General features: G+C 50.7%; 1 protein-coding gene across 3 annotated transcripts in view; it reads right to left on the bottom strand.

The window, feature by feature from the left end:
- ASIC2 (acid sensing ion channel subunit 2) overlaps positions 1–19775 on the bottom strand; it is a 1334934-nt gene that overhangs the window by 28325 nt on the left and 1286834 nt on the right. For 2 of the 3 annotated variants that reach the window (XM_074978894.1, XM_074978893.1), the window contains exons 4-7: positions 18472–18622; positions 14420–14476; positions 7924–8077; positions 6767–6858 (exon numbers count right to left, since the gene is read on the bottom strand). In XM_074978894.1, coding sequence (XP_074834995.1) covers positions 6767–6858; positions 7924–8077; positions 14420–14476; positions 18472–18622 — 454 coding nt within the window. The remainder of the gene's footprint in view (positions 1–6766; positions 6859–7923; positions 8078–14419; positions 14477–18471; positions 18623–19775) is intronic. The other variant, XM_074978895.1, reaches the window with a different exon arrangement.

Below are 19775 nucleotides of genomic sequence, written 5' to 3'. Positions count from 1 at the left end.
CCGCCCTCACCTCTGCTTTGTTGCTGACAGTAGTGCCACAGGTTGAACCTCTCTAATCTGCCACATGATTTTAGTTAGCTGGATGTCCACTTACCACGGGTGTGGCCAAGTTTCCCCTGTCCTATATCGTTTGTTTACAGCCACCAGCCGTGGCTCTGTGTTCCGGGCTGTTATTTGGCTCTCTCTTACCCCTAGTAAGCAGTGGAAGTGTTGGTAATGCTGATAGACAATATTGACCTCCTACAAATTCTCTGGTTTGGCTCTGGTCTGTTCCCAGGGATGCTGGATTAGAGAGGTTCAACCTATACCTTCAAAGCTGGGTGTCCACCCAACAGCTGCCAGTCATTGGCCCTCTAACTCTGAAAGCAGCACAGAAGTAAGGAAGGGTAGCAACAGTGTGGGCCCACGACAGTAGCCACATTTCACAAGCCAGACCTGATTTCACAGTGGAGAAATGGTCTGTGCCATTTTTTTCATAGGTATGACTTTGTTAGGGCCCTATAACGTACACAGAAACTGGCTCAGCCAGCACATTAACCTCTAGCTCCATGGAGTTTACATGCTACAGCTGAAACACTGACTCCTGAGCTGAACATCTAACTTCATTCCAGTCCTGTTCTCCTGCCTGGGTGGGATTAGGGGTTCTCCTCCATCTCAGTGTGTCTCTCTTTGAATGTTCTGTAGAACCCAGTGTTCTTCCCTTTGCAGAATTCCTGTGGGAGGGACCCATCTGCTGGGAATAGAGGCTTCCAGGACTTGGCTGCAAAGGTAATTCATTAGTTGAGACATGGCGTGTGGGCCAAATCGTGCATTCTGTTCAGGAAATGGAGGTCAAACCTGCCAGTTTAGCGTCAGCATTTGTTCTTGGAACAGAACGTTAACAGGGGTGAAGGAGAGCTCTGGGCGGAGCTGCTTGCTGAGCTGCCGCCTCTCCCAGCTCACTTTTCAGTCTGACCTTCAAGATCCTCCTGAAAGCTGCCCGTGAGGTGCACTGTCTGCCGCCCAGCAGCAGGCGAGCAGGACTCAGAAATACACACAGGATGGGGAGGGGAGGGGAGGGTCTGCACATGTAGAGAGAGGAGGACTTTTCCAATGCAGGAAACATATGGACAGCCACTTATCTCTGGCTGGGCTTGTAGCATTCAGCTTTGCCATGGTTGCCAGTTACCAGAGGATTTTTTTCTATCAAAACAGATCCTCCTCCTAGCCTCTTTCTCTGATTTGACCCCGTCCTGGGGACATACAAGGCTAATACAGCCCAAGCCATCAGCTAAGAGAGACCTGGGAGGAAGAAGAGAAGAGTGAACAGGGGAGGAGAGGAGCAACAAGAATCCCTGGGCCACCCTGATAGCGAGTGGGATGTGGAGGAACTGGGATCCCTTAGCAAAAGTGGGCGAGAGAATCCAGTCTCTAAAAGCAGCCTTGGATGAGCGCGAAGGAGATGAGCAAAGCTTCAATATGCACCACCAATGCAAATTGCTCAAGTGGCTCCTGGCACCCATCTCAACACAGCACCCTATGCCAGGAGCCCATCAACATTTCTGCTAATTTTATGTGCACCAAGGCATGCGCAGGTGTTCACCACCAGTAGAAATAAAAAAGAAAAAAAACTGGCTCTGGGCACTCTGCTAATCAGCTGGGCTGCATCTGAATCGCTCCTAACCAGCTGCGCAAGTGCACAGCTTACAGGGAACGCTGGAGCCTGATGAAGACGCAGGGAGCTGCTGTAATAATGGAATGGGAGACATTCAAGGAAAGGCCAGGACTTTGGAAGCTGCAGTTGTTGGTGCTCTTAGCTCAGGTGCTGTCTGCTGAGCTCTGCCATGCTTATACTCCTGAAAGACCCCACTGCATGCTCTGTAAAGGGGGAGCTGGTCTGTGCTCTGATTTGGGCAAGTAGCCAGAGCTCTTGCAAATGATCGTGTTACTTGCACTCAGCTCTTGTCCTACGTGGCTTCGTACAGCTGCACCAATGAAAACAGAAGCTGTGCCCCAACTCCAGACATGAGCAGTAAATTCAATAATCCCTGTGCATTTCCATACCCCGCCCCCCTCAGGGCGCATCAGTCAATGATTGCGAAGGGCTTGCTGCTCCAGAGGTGAGAAGTCCCTGCTGGGGGCAGTGGCTATAGACCGAGAGTGGCTCCCAACCTTGGGTGTCAATGGCATTAGGGTCAGCCATTGGCCACCACAGAGTAACTCCCCTGTGCTGGAGGTGCTGGTGTAAATCTGGACCAACCCCACGTTCGCAATGGAGTCACAATATTTTTTCCCTGGCCCTCGCTCTTCCTCTCAGCTCCTTGAGGCTCCTCTCCTCCCTGGCCCCGGGAACAGTGGCAGCCCGGTCTGTGATTTCTCACTGAACTCAAGCAAATGTGATGAAATTATTTGGGTCTGTGTGGTTCAGTGAGCAGCAAACTCCATTCACAGCACGACTCTGCTCTGCCCAGTGCCTCAGCGAGTGCAGGGATGCGACGCCTCCGGTGCGGCTTTCACCTAACTCTGCCGTGGGCAGGCCCCTCACTCTGACTGTTCTCTGAGGCACCGAGCAGCGAGACGCAAGGCTGCCCTGCGGCTCCACAGAGGGGACAGATTTCACAAGTGGACCCCAGGGACTTGTTTGCCAAGGATTAGGGCTGGCGCAGTAATATCTGTCCAAGATGCTGGGCAGTCAGCGGTTAGGGCAATGGCCTGGGATGGGGCAGACTGGGATGTACCGGGTGTGGGCTGTGAGCATCCCTTTGTCGGGAGAAGGCACAATGGGGGTACAGCCTCTCAGGCTGCATCCCGCTGTCTGTAGCGTCTGAGACTCCCTGGCCTAGCGCCTGCCTGGCTCAGGGGTTCAGAAGCGGCCAGCTCTCTGTCCTGGCTGCTGTCACTGGCTCTGTCTTGAAGCTGCTTGCCCAGCCCCTTAGGGATGCAGCCTTGAGCACCGTCACCATACGTGCGCAGGGGGAGGGCAGGTGGGCTTCCCAAGGCCTCTCTCAGCAGCCTGTCTCCATCACCTGGCCCGGCAGCACCTGGCAAACAAAGCCACTCCCTGGGTGAAAGCCAATGCTGATATCTTCACTTAGGGCTCAGGGCACTCATTAGCGGCGTGCCTTCCAAACCCTGGCACTGGCTCTGGCTCCAGACACAACGGGCCTGGCACTTGTGTTTTGCAGGCTCTCCCATTCACTGCCTTGTTTGCTTGTAATAAACATAATAAAGTGTTTTCTTGTTAGGCCTCCCTGCCATTGGCTTGTGGCTGCACATGGGGCCAGTCTCAGGGCTCCAAGAGGCGGCATCAGGGCTCTTGTTCTGCTCTGGGCTTCTGGTGTGGCTGGGGCTGGGGCTGGCTCCTGCAACTGCCACGCACCAGCCAGGAGCATGGCTCACTTCCCTCCCTTTGTGCCTCCAGTCCTGGCACCCAGAGTCATTCTGATCGGGTGTAGGGCTGTTTCAGCAGCTCAGCTCCTGGGTCTGGATGAGGAGCTGCACTGGAGAGCTGTCCTGGATAACCCCATCCTGAGCATGGGCCAGGAGCACAGACATGGCCCCTCACTTGCGGTGGCCACAGGAGCCCCATCCTGGGGACTGGTGAGATGCCCTTGACACCGTTTTGCACCTTGTGGGAAGGCCAGGAGAACTTGGGGGCTTCTGCACAAGTGACCCACTGAGTACGAAGACACAGGGCAGCTTGTGACAAGCCCTATCTCCCACCCTCATGATCTGGACTGCGCTGCCCTGTGACTGATAGGCAGCTCTGGAGACACAGGACACATCGAGCTCCCCTGGCGGATGCGGTGGCATAAAACCACTGAAGTGACTCTCCAAAGCAGGAGGGAATGCCGGGGAACCACACCCCAGTCTAGCTGGGCTGGCAGAGGAGGGTGCCCTGGGCAGTGGCCTAGTCCAGCCACTCTTGGCACAGAAGGTGGTAGATTTCAAGCCCCACCACCGGTTTCAATGTTTGCAAAGAACACCAATAAAAGCTGCTACCTCTCCTGTGGCCCATGCCCAGAGCTTCCAGAGACACAGGCATTGAACTGGAATGGCACCGGAGCTTGTTAAAGCAAGGGCCCACAAGCCCTCACACACTGTAGGCTCCCTCCCTGCTAGCTCCCCACATGCAACTCTGCCCCTGCACTTTGGATGCAACTGGCAGCAACCCTGCATCCCAGACAGACTCCTCCTCCAGCTCTTCTAATTCACCATGCATCCCACATTCTCCACTGTGAGCCTCAGTCCTGTCTCCTAACCCCTTGCTATGCCAGTCCTGTGCCTCAGCACAGTGCTTCAGTTTAAATCAGCAACCCTTGAGGGGCACACAGCCAGGCCGTCTCTTCCCACACACCAAAGGGGACTGAGCTTGGAAATCTCCTGGGAAGTGGATTCCTTTCTTTCAGACCTGGATGGGAAGTTATGAGTATATCAGGCTTCAAGGAAGCCATGCAGGGGACAGAAGATTAAAAGAATGGGAGCCTCCAATTCTGGCCTGTAACTGAATGAGCTGGGAACTGTGATCACCAGAGTTAAAAGGATCCACTTAGGGCTTGGGGTTAAAGCAGATCCCAACAGAGAAGCTCTCCTGTCACTCCAGCAGCCCAACCACTGTCTGGCTGTGTCTACACTAGCCCAAAACTTCGAAATGGCCATGCAAATGGACATTTTGAAATTAACTAATGAAGCGCTGAAATACATATTCAGCGCCTCATTAGAATGCCGGGAGCCGCGGTACTTCGAAATTGACACGGCTCGCCACCATGCGGCTTGTCCAGATGGGGCTCCTTTTCGAAAGGACCCCAGCAACTTCAAAATCCCCTTATTCCTAACAGCAGATAGGAATAAGGGGATTTTGAAGTAGGTGGGGTCCTTTTGAAAAAGAGCTCCGTCTGGACGAGCAGTGCGGTGGTGAACCGTGTCAATTTTGAAGTATCGCGGTTCCCGGCATTCTAATGAGGCGCTGAATATGTATTTCAGCGCTTCATTAGTTAACTTCAAAATGGCCATTTGCATGGCCATTTCGAAGTTTTGGGCTAATGTAGACACAGCCTCTGAGTTTGCAGCCAGGCTCCAGTTTCAATTCCTCTCCAGCCTCTGGGAGATGGTCTGCACCCTTAGACCATCTCTCAGTATTTAAGGAGACAAGTTGAGCTCCCTAGAATTGTCCATGCCAAATCAGGCCCAGGGAACTATGTATAATCCTGTCCAGGATGCCTTGGAAAGCAGACAGCACATATAGCAGGGTGCCCCTTTGTCTGGTTTGGGTCCCCCATCTCTAACCCTGGTTTAGAGTTTAGGCTGCAGCTACCTGTGCTGCTCTGGCTAGCTCTCCACTTCCTAGTTACAGCCAAAGCCATCAGCCTTGCTGGGATACGGGAGCCAAGGCACTCTTCCTTCCTCAACTCCCTTATGAGCACTCAGACTCACTGGCTACCTGCTTGACTGGGCTGCTTTTAAGCCAGTGGCAGTCTGATCAACTGGCACTTGTTAGTTGATTGCAGATTGCTCTCACCTGTGTTGCAGCACTAGCTGCTTCCCTAGCTCACCACTGGATTTTCCGTGACCTGGAGCAGGGAATTTACATGCCAGGCCCATTCAGTCCTGGCCTCTCTGCCTGAGCAGACAATTAAGGCAGATGAACACGAGGAGTTCCCTGTGAACTGGACTGGGGCCCACCCTGTCATGCACAGAGTAATCAGCACAGGAAGCAGAGATAGGGTCAATACCCTGTTCCTCGGGGTTGGTCTCCTCCTGTCCTCTCCTGGCCAAGGTAGGGACTAGCTCTGGTTCCATTCTCCTGAGGGGTTTGCTCCCAGATCTTTCACCCACTTGTGAGGGTAAGAAAGCCAGAAATGGATTCCAGGCCCCATGATGAGGTGTTCACCCACATAAGGCCTGAGTGAGTTAATGTGGCCATTGGGAACCAATGAACCTTAGATGTTGCATCAGGAGGGCAACCAGAGCTTGTTAGAGGCAAATGGCTGATGAAGCCCAGCGGAGGGAGGAGCTGTGCTAGGATGATAAAGCCAGTAAGTAGAAGCAGAAGGGGGCTGCAGTCATTTCCCACAGGAGAGGGAGTTGACCAGGGACAGGGAGAAGATCTAGGGAAATGTAAGTTCTGGGTCCTGTCCTGGACTGGAGAGCCTGGAAAGAGGTTGAGAGGAATGAAGTAGCACTGGGGAGCAGAGGACGCTCTGCTGACAAGCCCAGAGACAGATCTGGAGGTAGGCAGGCAGTGTAGGAAGGAGCCCTGGGAACCAGTCCCAGGGTCAGAGGCTGTGTAAAGCCTACTCTGCTAGTCACAGGGCTCTGGGCAGGAACCTAGAAAAGCAGGTGGCACAAAGGGGCACCAGATGGGATGAGAGTTAATTTCCAGTCCCCACCACAAAGAAGTACACAGGCAGCGAAGGGACCCTTCACACACCATAATGGAAGCAGAGGTGGGATTCCTTGCCAGGTTTCTCAGGCCACTGGTTTATAAAGCAAAATGTGTATACACTCAACCTGCACACACACGCATGAACCTCCACCTCTCCTGCATGCATGCACACACACCTGCATCTCTCCTGTGTGCACATACACACACACCTCTATCTCCTCCATACACACACGTGTACCTGTATCCCTCGTGTATGTGCACACACACACGCACATGTGCTTGCATCCCTCTGGTATGCACATGCATACACACACGCACCTCCACCTCTCCTGCTCCATCCCCCTTCACCCACCCAAACTCATATACAAACGCAGCAATTCAGACAATAACACCTTCACTTACCAAGTAGGGCTGCCACTTCATATGCTTTCTTTTGCTCAATTGTCTCATAGTTGAGTGCTTCAAAAAATATATCCAGCACAAGAATATTCTCTCTGCAGAAAGAGGACAAAGCTGTCAGAACACCAGCCCACAGTTGCTCTTCCCTTGGAAGAGAAAATGAAGGGGGAGAAGTTTGCCTTTCCCTGCTGTCCTTGCTGCTCTGTCTGCAGAGGCCTCAGCACTGCTGCCCATCCAACCGCAGAGTCACTGATGGTAAAGCTGGAAGGGGCCATCTAGTCTGACCTCCTGTTTAACACAGGCCAGAAAACCTCACCCAGAGACTCCTGCAGAGGGTTGACCTTGAGTAGCCATACAAGAGCTACTAGGGCCTCATCTCTGCAAAGATCTTACATCGTAGCTTCATGTAAAACACACTCATTCTGCAGCGAAGATGTAGCTAGAATGCAGTATTAACAGAGAGAGGTTTAGGTCCTGAAATCATCCTGAAGGTTAGGCCCATGTTACCCTGTTTTATGGGTGCTATTCACTCTGAAATATCTATGGGTTTTCTCTGATCCCCCCATGATCATAGCATCTGAACACCTCAGACTCTCTACCATATTAATCCTCACAGCTACCTCTGAGAGGCAGGACAGCGCTATTATCCCCATTGCACAGATGGGAAAACTGAGGCACTGAGCAGCTCAATAACCTGGACATGGTCAAAAAGGAAGCCCCAGAGGGAGCTGGGATTTGAATCCAGCACTTTGGGATGTACCTAACCACCAGGCAAAAATACTGCTCTGAGCTAAGTTAGTGCCACTATGTGGGCCAGGGCTCCCTCTGCCTTCAGCTTTCCTGTCTTCAAAATGATGCTTGCAGAAACATGAAGAGCAACCTGGGGGGCAGCAGCCTCTTAGTAATACTTGTATGACAATCTGAGCAGAGATCAGTGACACACAGAGCTGGACAGACACATTGTGAGGGACAGGCCTGGCTCTGAAGAGTTCACAAACTACACAGACAAGGCAAACAGTGGGCAGGAAAGTAACTTTCCCAATGACTGCACAGCTGGCAACAGAACTGATACCTCCTAGCTCCTAGTCTCCATAGCCACAGCCATCCCATCTGCCCATTCCACCCACTCACGGGATGACTAAGGAACCCGCAGCACTTACGAGATGTACTTTTCAGACTTGTTAAACTTCTTCTCCAGGTACTTGGCTGAAGTCTTGCTGGGGATCTTCACCATGGAGAGCTCTTTGTTGTACCTGGTCAGGTTACAGGGCATCCTGCAGATACAGTAATTGCTGTCCTTTTCTGCAAGCAAACCTGCAAACAGGAAAGGGATGCAGATCTCAGGGAATGTCCCAGATAGGGGCTCAAAGCAGTCATTGGCAGGGCAGGCTAAACAAGTCCTGTCTCCTTGATGATTCAAAGCAAAGAGGAGATGGAAGGGGCAGGCAGCTCTGGCCAGAGAAAGGCTGACAATTCAGCTCTTTGATAAGAAGAGGCAGAGGTTCCAGCCACTTAATCCACCCCTCCTCTGCCACATCCACTCCTATCAGCCAGGGTGATACAGACAGTCCTTCCCTTGGACTGGTCCAAAGCCCAGGTTTGCTGAGGTGTCAGGGTAGACTTTGACTCCCTTGGGGAACTGATGGGCAGGATCCCCTGTGATGATAACATGAGGGGGAAAGGAGCACAGGAGACTTGGGTGTATTGTGAAGAAATCTTAGAGGCACAGGAATGCACCAGGCCGATGTGCAGCAAAAAATAAATCAAATTAGGGGGTGACCAGCCTGGCTTAACAGAAAAAGCCTTGGCGAGCTTAAATGCAAAAGGAAAGCTTACAAGAAGTGGGAACTTGGAGAGATGAATAGGGAGCAGTATAAATATATTGCTCGAGCCTGCAGGGGTATAATCAGAAAGGTCAAAGCACAACTGGAGCTGCTGCTAGTAAGGGATGCAAAAGGGAACAAGAAAGGTTTCTACAGCAAGTGAGCAATAAAATGCTGACAAGGGAGGGTGTGGGACCCTTATTGGATGATGGAGGTAACTTAGTGACAGAGGATGTGAAAAAAGCAGAAGTATTTTTTTTTGCCTCTGTCTTCACTGACAAGGTCAGCTTGCAAAATGCTGCACTAGGCAACACACAATGGGAAGGAGGTGAGCAGCCCTCTGATAAGAAATAAAAAACAGGTTAAGAATTATTTTAAAAAGCTGGACGTAAACAAATCCGTGGGGCCCAATCAAATGCATCCGAGGATGTTGAGGGAGTTGGCTGATGTGACCACAGAATCATTGGCCACTATCTTCGAAGACTGGTGGTGATTGGAGGAGGTCCCAGGCAATTGGAAAAAGGCAAATGTAGTGACCATCTTTAGAAACAGGAAGAAGAAGAACCTAGGGAACTACAGACCGGTCAGCCAGACCTCAGTCCCTGGAAAAATCAGGGAGAGGATTTTCAAGGAATCTATTTTGAAATACTTGGAAGAGGAGAGGAAAGTGATCAGGAATAATCAGCATGGATTCACCCAGAGGTCCTGTCTGACCCACCTGATTGCCTTCTATGACAAAGTAACTGGCTCTGTGGATGTGGGGAAGTGGGGGGATGTGATATATCTTGACTTTAGCAAAGCTTTTGATATAGTCTCCCAAACTATCCTTGCCAGTGAGTTAAAGGCATATGGATTGGATAAATGGACCGTAAGATGGACAGAAAGCTGGCTAGATCATTGGACTCAACAGGTTGTGATCAGTGGTTCTATGTCCGTTTGGTGGCCAGTATCAATTGGAGTACCCCAAGAGTTGATTCTGGGGATGGTTTTGTTCAACCTCTGAATAAGCTGATGGACTGCACCCTCAGCAAATTTGTGGACTACACTAAACTAGGGGCAGAGGTTGATATACTGGAAGGTAGGGACAGAGTTCAGGGAGACCTAGACAAATTGGAGAATTTGGCCAAAAGAAATAGCATTAAGTTCAACAAGGACAAGTTCAGAGTCTTGCACTTAGGGTATAAGAATCCTAAGCATTGTTACAGCCTTGGAACCATCTGGCTAAACAAATTTGACACAAAAGGACCTGGGGACTGCAGTAGATGAGAGGCTGGATATGAGTCAGCAGTGTGCTGTTGTAGCCAAGAAGGCTAATGGCATACTGGTCTGCATTAGTAGGAGCACTGCCAGCAGATCTAGGGAAGTGATTATGCCATTTTATTTGGCACTGGTGAGGCCACATCTGGAGTATTGTGTCTAATTCTGGGCCCCCCCTAGTATAGAAAGGATGTGGACACACTGGAGAGAGTCCAGCAGAGGGTGACAAAAATGATTAAGGAGCTGGAGCCACATGACTTATGAGGAGAGGCTGAGGGATTTGGGTGTCTTCAGTCTACAAAAGAGAAGTGTAAGAGGTGATTTGACAGCAGCCTTCAACTAACTGAAGGGGGGCTCTAAAGAGGATGAAGAGAGGATGTTCTCAGTGGTGACACATGACAGAAGAAGGAGCGATGGTCTCAAGTTGCCGTGGGGGAGGTGTAGGTTGGATATTAGGAAAAACTATTTCAACGGGAGGGTGGTGAAGCACTGGAATGGGCTACTGAGAGAGGTGGTGGAATCTTCACCCTTAGGGCTTTTTAAGTCCCGGCTTGACAAAGCCCTGACTGGGATGATTTAGTTGGGATTGGTCCTACTTTGAGCAGGCAGGGGGACTCAATTGCCTCCTGAGGGCTCTTTCAACCCTATGAGTCTGTGATAATGGCTGTATGTGCAATGGCACACAGCTCTTTAGTCTCCAGACAGGTTTGATTTCTACCCTGGGGCAATCCAGCGGCAGCCTTGGGATGAAACCCTTCCTGGAGATATTGGAGTTTTGAATAAGGTTAGTAAAATATTGAAAAGCATCTAAGTGGCTGAGGTGCCTCAGCCTCATTTTCCAAAGTGAGTTAGAGTTGTCCGGTTGCCATGGTGACATTGCTCCGGAGGTGTGAAAAATCCACATGACTGAGCACCAAAGTGATGTCAACTATCCCCAGGTGTTGGCACAGCTAGGCGAATGGAAGAATGGCTCTGACACCAGCTATCGTCATCCAGGAAGACTGTCCCGACAGTGCTGCAGGCTGTGTCCATGTGCTGTGGATACAGTGTTGTCAAACAGCAGAACAAGGGGTAATGGTCTGAAGTTGAAGAAGGAGAGGTGTAGGTTGGATATTAGGAAAAACTACTTCCCCAGGAGGGTGGTGAAGCACTGGAATGCATTGCCTAGAGAGATGGTGGATTCTCCATCCCTGGAGGTTTTTAAGTCCCAGCTTGACAAGGTCCTGGCTGGGAAAATTTAGTTGGGGTTGATCCTGCTTGGGGCAGAGGGCTGGACTCAATGACCTCCTGAGGTCCCTTCTAGACCTAGGATTCTATGATTCTAAGATTCTATGGCATCAGAGCTGGGCCACTTTAGACATGGGTTTGGGGCAGATTTTTAAAGGTATTTAGGTGCCTAAGAATGCAGGTAAGTGCCTAACAGAATTCTAAACTGCTTAGGTAGTTCACTCCCTTTGTGCACATTTAAAAAAGCTACTAGGTGCTTACTGGTGTCACTAGCCACCTGAAAGCCTTTAAAAACATGGTCCCAAGTGCTTGACCTTTTAAAAACAGATGTAGGTTCCCAAATTACTTTAGGTGCTTTAGAAAATTTTATCCTTTATTTCAATCCTTCGCTTTTAGCTAAGGGGGCATCAGCAGTGCCTCACATGACAATTCAAAGAGGTTAAACAGCATGGAAATGATCAGCTAAGGGACTTTCTATCATTATTCCTCCCATAAGCCATACAGCTCGGACACACCATTAATAACAATATGGCCACACAAGTATTTGGCATTTCACAAACAATCTTAAGTGTAGCCCAGCACATGTCCATATGGATGGCTGCTACACACACCTCACTAACGTATGGCTTGGTTTGTCTGCAGAATACACAATTAGGCCTATGTGCTGTGACCCACTTAAGGTTCTTTGTGAATGCATCAGCTGGCATCTGACAGTGTTTCTGAGGGCTTGCTGTCTCACCACACGCCCTGAGACCTTGTCTCTGCTGGCATGCTAAACCTCCCAAGCATAGCAATAGCTGCCCATGCACAGGCCCATTGGGCTGTCCGAGGGCAGCAAATCTCCTGTGGTAAACCTGGCCAAACAACTTTCAAAATATACCACTGGTGGGAGCGGAGATGGAGCAAGCCAGGGGCTAGCTTCGAGCTTTGCTGCAGATGGATTATGACATGCTAGGTCAACTGGCCAGTGGCGGGGAAGAGAGAAGAAGGGGGTAGTTGCCCTAGTAGCTTACCTGGTGATTCTAAAGGGCCCAGGGCTCCGGCTTCAAGAGTCAGATCAAACTCAGAGACAAAGGACTAGAACAAGTGGGGAAATGCATGTGCCTTGGACAACTAGTATCAAGGACTAGAAATTGTGAAGGTGACATAAAAAGAGGAAGGGCTAGCCACTAGTACATTTAGAAAACTCAGCAAGATCAGGACAGCTCTAGACATTTCAGTGAAACAAAACTGAACATAAATGAGGTAAGTGTCACACGGACACGGCAGTATGGGTTGGAATGCTGTTGTAGGAGGACAGTGATGAGTGGCAGATTTTGACAGCAGAAATGAAGTGGCTGAGGGAAATACTGAGAATTTCAAGATGGCAGAAAATAAAAAATGAAGAGATTAAAAACAGCTAGGCAAGAAATAAAGCTGTCACAGAAACTTCAAGCAAGAGAACTGCAGTGGTTTGGACACATGTCAAGAATGGACCTGGAGGAGATACAATCCTGGGTAATACAACCAGAGAGGAAGGAGCCAGAGATATAACTGAGGATGTGTTGGACTGCCAGGGCGAATCAAGACATAGAACAGGAAAAGGTTTAAAGATGAATGAAGCCACGAAGCTGGTACAAGAGAGAAAATGATGGACAGACTTTATTCAGCCTCATCACTGCTGCTCAGCGATTAAAATAAATAAAGATCATTGTTATTTGTGCTGTGATAATGCCTAGGAGCCGAGATCATGGAGCACAACCTCAGGCTGGGTCTGCATAGAGCTCTGCTCGGCACTGCTGCCAGCAGAGCTAATGCAAAGTGAGCTTCTTGGGATTGCAAATGACTGCTTATTTGCATGCTCCCGAAGCTCATTACCATAGTCACACAAGAGTTCGGTGCTGGCAGAAGGGGGTGCCAGCACCACAGAGGCTGTGTGGACTTGCCTCTCAGGGCTAACCGCCCCCCATCACCAGTCCCCTTATGCCTGAAACTAGCCACTGGTGCATTTAGAAAACAGCAAGATCTGGAAGGTTTCAGCAGCGCTGAGCAGAGCTCCGTTTAGACTGAGCCTCACCATGCTAGGCCTGTCCACACGTGCAGTCTGGTCCCAAATACCATAGGAATAACGTGATCTCCTTCAGTGTTACAGGAGAATGCATGTGAGACAATGCGTCTTATCTCCTGACTCCTTAGCTCCAGAGAGACAAGTCTCTCTACACCAGGAGTTACCTGAATTCCTGGGGGTCTAAACATCTCAGGCCCAGGGTTCAATTTTCCTAGGTCCCACCACGTGATTTCTGCTTCCTCTTTGTTGGGACTGACCAAAAATATCTTGTCTAATTTCTGTAAGTTATGCCTATGAATGTGAATACAGCCTATAAAGGCTGTACAGAACGTATTAGAGTCTGCCAACAGATGTACAAACTGAATCAAACCCCTTCCCTCTGAAAGGGCCCATCTCACCAGCCATCAGTAGGGTTTCCATCCCTTCCACGACATGAAGCTTTTATCCAACTAGTCCTATCCATCCACCAGGAGGCAGATCTCAGAGCTTGGAGAAGCAGCAGCAGCTGTGGTTGGGTGAAGACACTGTGGAATTCCCTGGGGCTCTGTTTTCCACAGCCACTTTAGTAAGTCATGGCATAATATGTACACAGCTCTGAACACTGGGGGGCAGGCGGGAAGCTGGGAGAAAATGCTCTTTTACCAACATGTCAAGACAAAAGGCAGCTGCTTCTGTTCCTTTCTGGGAGGGAGTGGAAACTGCTGCATGCTGGGATCTGGGGAGCACTGATCGGACACAGCCTATGCTATTTACTGTGTGGTGTTTGCGAGGGAGTGGTGCCAGGGATCCCAGTTGTCTCCAGTGTGCTAGCTGCTATATATCTGTACTGCTCTTAGGTGTATTACAGTAGCACTAAGGCACACCAGTCATGGACCAGGATCCCAGTGTGCTAGGTCCTGTACATGTTGATTGCTATTAGGTATTTTATGGTGGGGCCAGGACTGCTTTGTGATTGGTGGGGAGCAAACACGGAACAAAACAAGGCTGGAGAGGCCCGGAGAAGGGAGCCCCTACTGTGGCTGGTTTCACAGGGATTGTGGAAGCTCCTGCACTAAGCCCTTGAGGACCCAGGTGTGAATCATGTGTTGGCAGTTACACTAGGAATTGACTTCCAGGCCTGGGACTAGAGGACCCTGCATGCATTGACATTTTGGCTACAATCAGAAACTGTTCGTGTGTTGCCCCTGGCTGTGGCTACAGGCATCCTGGGGAGTCTGATTACAGTCATTGTACTCAGCAAAGAGACAGGGTGGATATCAGAACCAGCCCTAGTGAGCCAGGGAACCACACCAGTATACTAACCCAGGGCAGGCTCTGCACATTCCTTATACTGCTCCGGAGTACAGAAAGGCGCATCTCCTATGCAGAAAAGAAACACAAGACAAGAGGGAAATGTGGAGTCAGAAACAAGAGCACAGCGGCAGGACAGCAACTACAGGCAAAAGGCCGCTGAATTCAAGCATTAGGCAGCCTCTTGTCTGTTCACACAGTGCCAGTAGCCTAGGGCCAAGGGTACCGGTAGAGACTTCCATTGCCAGTGTGCAACACAGGGTGAGAGGCAGAATCTGATCTGCACGTGGGGTGCATCTCTCTGAGGTCGCATGCTGGAGCTGGCTGGTTCACACCTACCATGGTATAAGGGTTTCCTTAGCTAGTCTAGCTTGCCAGCTCTCACAGACCAGGCCTGGTCAGCCTCGCTTGGTGAGACCTCTGAGCAGCATCCAGGCATTGCAGTGTCAGTGCCTAGACTGGGTTGAAATAAGGCCATGGCCTGGTTCTGCGGCTGTGCTAGCAGATGACTTTCCTGAATCTGCTTCCAGTGCAGCATTCGCACAGTGACTGGGGCTAATTGTAAACTTGAAAAAGAACCAATCAGCCCCTACATTGGAGCCTGAGCTCTCTCCTGAAGTTGGCTCTTCTGCTGCAGACGACTTTTCCGCTCTCTCTCTGCCCCTCGTTTCTTCTTTCACAGCCAGAGACTCAATCTGTCTACACTTCTGTATTGAATGTGACAGGCCCCATCTGGTCTGGCTGCAAGGCGGAGTCAGCAGCACTAGCTCTGCCTCTGGCTGGGTCCCTAGGACTTGGCATCCCATTAGTGGTGTGCTGTGCTGCACTCTTTTGTCAAGATGAGACATGAAACAAAGTCCCTGATCATCCGTGGTCATTCATGACCCCACATGTCTTTTTCTCAGGGTAGAAGGTGGGTAATTGCATCCCTTTTGCTGCTCCAATGAGGCATAGTGTCCTCACTTCCCATGAACAACTACGACACACTGTTGCTGTGTGTTTTTAATTGGCTTTTGCATTCCTCCCCCGAGGTGTCTGGCGTTTCAGTGGTGAATGAAGCGATCACAGACTACTGTTTGCACCTGAGGCCCCAGTCAGATGATATGCATCCCAAAGAGAGCAGGAGTCATTTCTGCTCCCTTATTTTCCAACCCCCCTTTACATTATCTCTAAGAGTGGCCAGATTGTTTCAGAGAATTGGTCCATCTAGTCCAGTACCCTGTCTGCCAGCACAGGCCCTTACTAGCTGCTTCAGAGAGAATTAACAGAAAAAGGTAATTTTCAAATGCCAGTTAATTTCATCTGGTGACCCCCTAGCTCTTGTGTTACAAGGCATAAATAAGACTTCATGGTTTTACACATCTCCATCGTATGCCCCTCATTCGTTGTCTCTTTTCTAAGCTGAACACTCCCAGTCTTTTTCATCGCTCCTTATGAGGAAGCTAAGCCAACCCTTAACCATTTTTGTTGCTCTTTTCTGAACCTTGCCTGGTTCTAATGCATCCTTTGTGAGAAGGGGATGTTTTCCAAAGCATGTTACTTTGCATTTATCAATATGGAATTTTGTTGGCCATTTTGTGGCCCAGTTTGGGGAGATCCCTTTATAGCCCTTCAGTTTGCTTTGCGCTTAACTCTCCTGAGTGATTTTGTATCATATTTACTCTCTTTTTCTAGGTCATTTAAGAGCATGTTGAACAGCACTGACCCCAGTACAAACCCCTCTCCAATGAACCTCCAACATACCTTTCTCCAATGTAAAACCAGGCATTCGTTTGTACCCCTTTTTTCTTATATTTTAACTCGTTACAGTCAAGAAGAGGGCCCTCTCTTACCCCAGGAGTTGCAATTTTGCTTTAAAGATTTTAATGGGGACCATGTCGAGGGCTTTCTGAAAGTCCTGCCACACTCCAGGCACTGGATTACCTTTGTGCAGCTATTTATTAACCTGCTCACTGAACTCTAATACAGGTCATACCTCCTAAAACTGCCGCTCTCTGGTCCATCAACATCCCTCATCTGGCAGGACTGGGGATGTTCCTGCACCCGAGATCTGGGGGAGGAGGGCAACCAGCTGGCAGCCCCACAGAGGGGTAGGGCATCCAGGCTGGGGCTGGAGACAGTGACCCTAGTAGACCCAGCTGGGAGACTGGGGCCAGAGAGCTGGCTTCCCCTGGCAGCCCTGTGCAGGGCCAGATGCTGAGGCTGGAGTCCAGCTGTGGTGGTGAGCTGTAGCTGGAGGGCCAGCAAGGGGTGGCCAGGGATAGGGGGACATTGACCTTCCCTAGTCTGGCAAAGTTCCTCATTTGGGACCACTGAGGGCCCAAGGGTGCCCGACCAGTGAGGTGGAACCTGTAGATGTGTCGAGTCTTTCACAACAAAACATGTTTATCTGTGTATCCAATAATTCTGTTCTTCACTAAAATTTCTACCAGTTTGCCTGGCACTGAGGTAGTTCTATTGGTCAGGATCACCTCTGGAGCCTTTTTTTAAACAGGTAGCACACTAGCTATCCTCCAGTCATGTGGTACAAAGGCTGATTTAAATACTAGATTATATACCAGACAGCTGTTCTGCAATATCACACTTGAGTTCCTTCAGAACTCTCGGATGATCCCGTCTGGCCCTGGTGACTTATTACTGCTTATTTTATCCATTTATCCACAACCATTTCCTCTGATGCCTCAGTCTGGGACAAGGCCTCAGATTTGTCTCCTAAAGGAACAGCTGATGTGTGGGAATCTCCTTCACAACCTCTGAAGTGCAAACAGATGTACAGAATTCTCCTGACCCTTGGGATGCTATGGCTCTAGGGGAAGAAAGCTGCATCTCCTCTGTTAAAATCTGCACCTAGCTGTGATGTCACGAGGGCCTGGCTGCTGTGACAGGCACACCAGTGAGCTCAGGATACAGGAAATGTTGCTACCCAGCATTCTCGCTCAGTGCCAGCCTGCAGAGATGGGGTGGAACAAAGTGGGGACCTGCTGCACGGGGATGTTCTGCCAGTGGGGGACCATGGAACATGGTGGTCACACACTTTATAGACTGGGCAAAATGCCACCACTGTAGCATATATACAATTGCCAGGAACTGCCCCTATGCAGGGTGAAGGGGGGACATGGGTGCTGTGCTTCTGGCTGTTTTGTGCATGGTGAAAAGTAACTGAGCAGGGCCAAGTCTCAGGGGCCAGGAGCAGTGTTCCTGTATGATGAACACTTGGGCAGCTACCCAGGAGAGATTCAGGTGCCATCCTGCTGATTAGCAGAGCGTCCAAGGCCAGCCACAACCAGCAGCCTATGTTTCCATTGGTGGTGCACATCTACACATGCTTTGGTGCATATAACAAAATTTATTCTGCCCATGGACAGAAAATAAATTAGAGGGAACACTGTCCAGGAGGCTAGTGGGATAAATTGTATCTCTGTGTTGCACAGAGTGTCAGGAGGAGTGACATAATAATAATGCCTGGCACCTATTTAGCACTTGCAATCAAAGCACTGTACAAGCAGGTCAAAATTATTACCTCCATTTTACCCCTGGGGAAACCAAGACACAGGGCAGGTTTGCTGAGGATCATCTAAGAAGTCAGCAGCTGAGCTTGGGTGAGAACTGAAGTCTCCTGAGCATTGGGCCACCAGGTCAGACTAGCTCCTTTCACGAGCAAGGGCTGGTAAAGATAGACCTTTGGCATCTCTGCGGCCCCTTCCAAGCTCTGAACTGAGTCCTGCTGCCCTCACTCACTGTGGGACTAAGTATCGGAGTGAGTCTGTGCTCACGAAAGCTCATGCTCAAAACTTTTCTGTTAGTCTATAAGGTGCCACAGGACCCTTCATTGCTGTATGGGACTAAGGATGCTGCAGATATCACCACTGAAATGCAGACACCGCTCAGTGTCCTGTGAGGAGCAGCAGAGCAACCCACTCCCACAGGAGCTCACCCATGGCATCAGGGCTTCCCGTTCACACCTGAGATGATGCAGCTACCGTCCTATCACCAAAACAACAGCCAAAGGCATCAGCCCAAGACCTGCACGCAGATGTGCTCCAGGCACCCCCAGGCAGACTGACCTGGCATGTGAACCATTTTGCAGTTGCAGTTTTCCACAATGTAGCGGGTTTCACAGTCGATCCTGCAAGCCGTGATACTGTAAACAGGGAAAAAGTCCAAGGCCACGTCCGACGAGCGACACTCGCCCCACGGAGGGGGCAGGTAGGTCAGCTGCAGGAGACAGAAAGAGCCGTGTGTTAGCAGGTCCCAGGCAGCAGCAGCCACGTAGGAGGCAGTTCGGGGGAAGAGGCATGGAAGCGGGGCTCTGCTCTTTCACAGACCATGGTGATTAGTAAAGCACTGCGAGCCTCTCTGTGTCAGGGTGTCAGCCCTTCGAGATTGGAGGTGACCCGCTGGGCGAAGGCTGAGAGCTGTATTGTAATAGAACAATGGCTAGCACAGGGGTAGCTGTAGTAGTCTGTATCGGCAAAAACAATGAGAAGTCCTGTGGCACCTTATAGACTCCCCAGCTGCTGACTCCTGTGGACTCCATGATGCTCCGCCAGGGGAGATGCCCATGTGGAGTGACACAGCGCAGAGCAGAGCAGGCACACAGCTCTCCCCTGCCTCAGGGCCAGGTCCCCGGGAAAACACCCCACCCGCCCAGGGACTGCTTGCTCTAGGCATGTCATTTGCCAATGGCTGAGCACAGCTGTCAGGGAGACCGCGGAGCAGATGCAAGTGGCCCGTGTTTGCCAAGGCAACCAGAGAGTTTCGGTGTCTCACATTTTGGGTGCCCGAGTGGAGCTGTTTTAGGACAGCCAAGTGTTTGGAAGCAGGCCTGCCAATGGGGGTTGCCCTGGGACCCGGCAATTCAAAAGGGGCAGAGGCAGCAGCCAGAGCCCCAGGCCCTTTAAACTGCTGCTGGAGAGGTGTGCAGCACACTCCAGGCAGCTAGGGTGACCATCCATCCTGCTTTTTACTGAGACAGTCCCTTATTTACGCTGTCTCACAGGCACCCCAACTTTTTTAAAGAAATGGGCAAACTGTCCCATAATTTGCAGGGCTCCTGTTCCCTGGCACCTGGTGCCTCAGCTGGTGGGGAGCCCACTGCAGGGCAGCCACCCAGTTCCCCAGAGCCCCGGGGCAGCTCCTAATGCAGAGGAGCTCCTCCGTGGGGCAGGCGTCCCGTTCCTTTGGACTCCATGGCTGCAGCTCCCGCTGCCAGTGACCTCTGCCACAAGGTGGCTGCCTTATTCCCTGGGGCCCCACGTGAAGGGGAGGCAGCTCCTGCTGTGGGAAAGCTCCTCCATGGGTGGCTGCCCTGTTCCCCACTGCTCCCACCACTGGGAGGCTGTAAAGCCCCTATTCCCAACACCCCCCA

This window comes from Carettochelys insculpta, chromosome 28 (genome assembly GCF_033958435.1).
Source record: "Carettochelys insculpta isolate YL-2023 chromosome 28, ASM3395843v1, whole genome shotgun sequence".
Lineage (NCBI taxonomy): Eukaryota > Metazoa > Chordata > Testudines > Carettochelyidae > Carettochelys > Carettochelys insculpta.
Note: the sequence above shows the minus strand (reverse complement) of the source record. Positions and strands in the feature narration are given on the sequence as shown.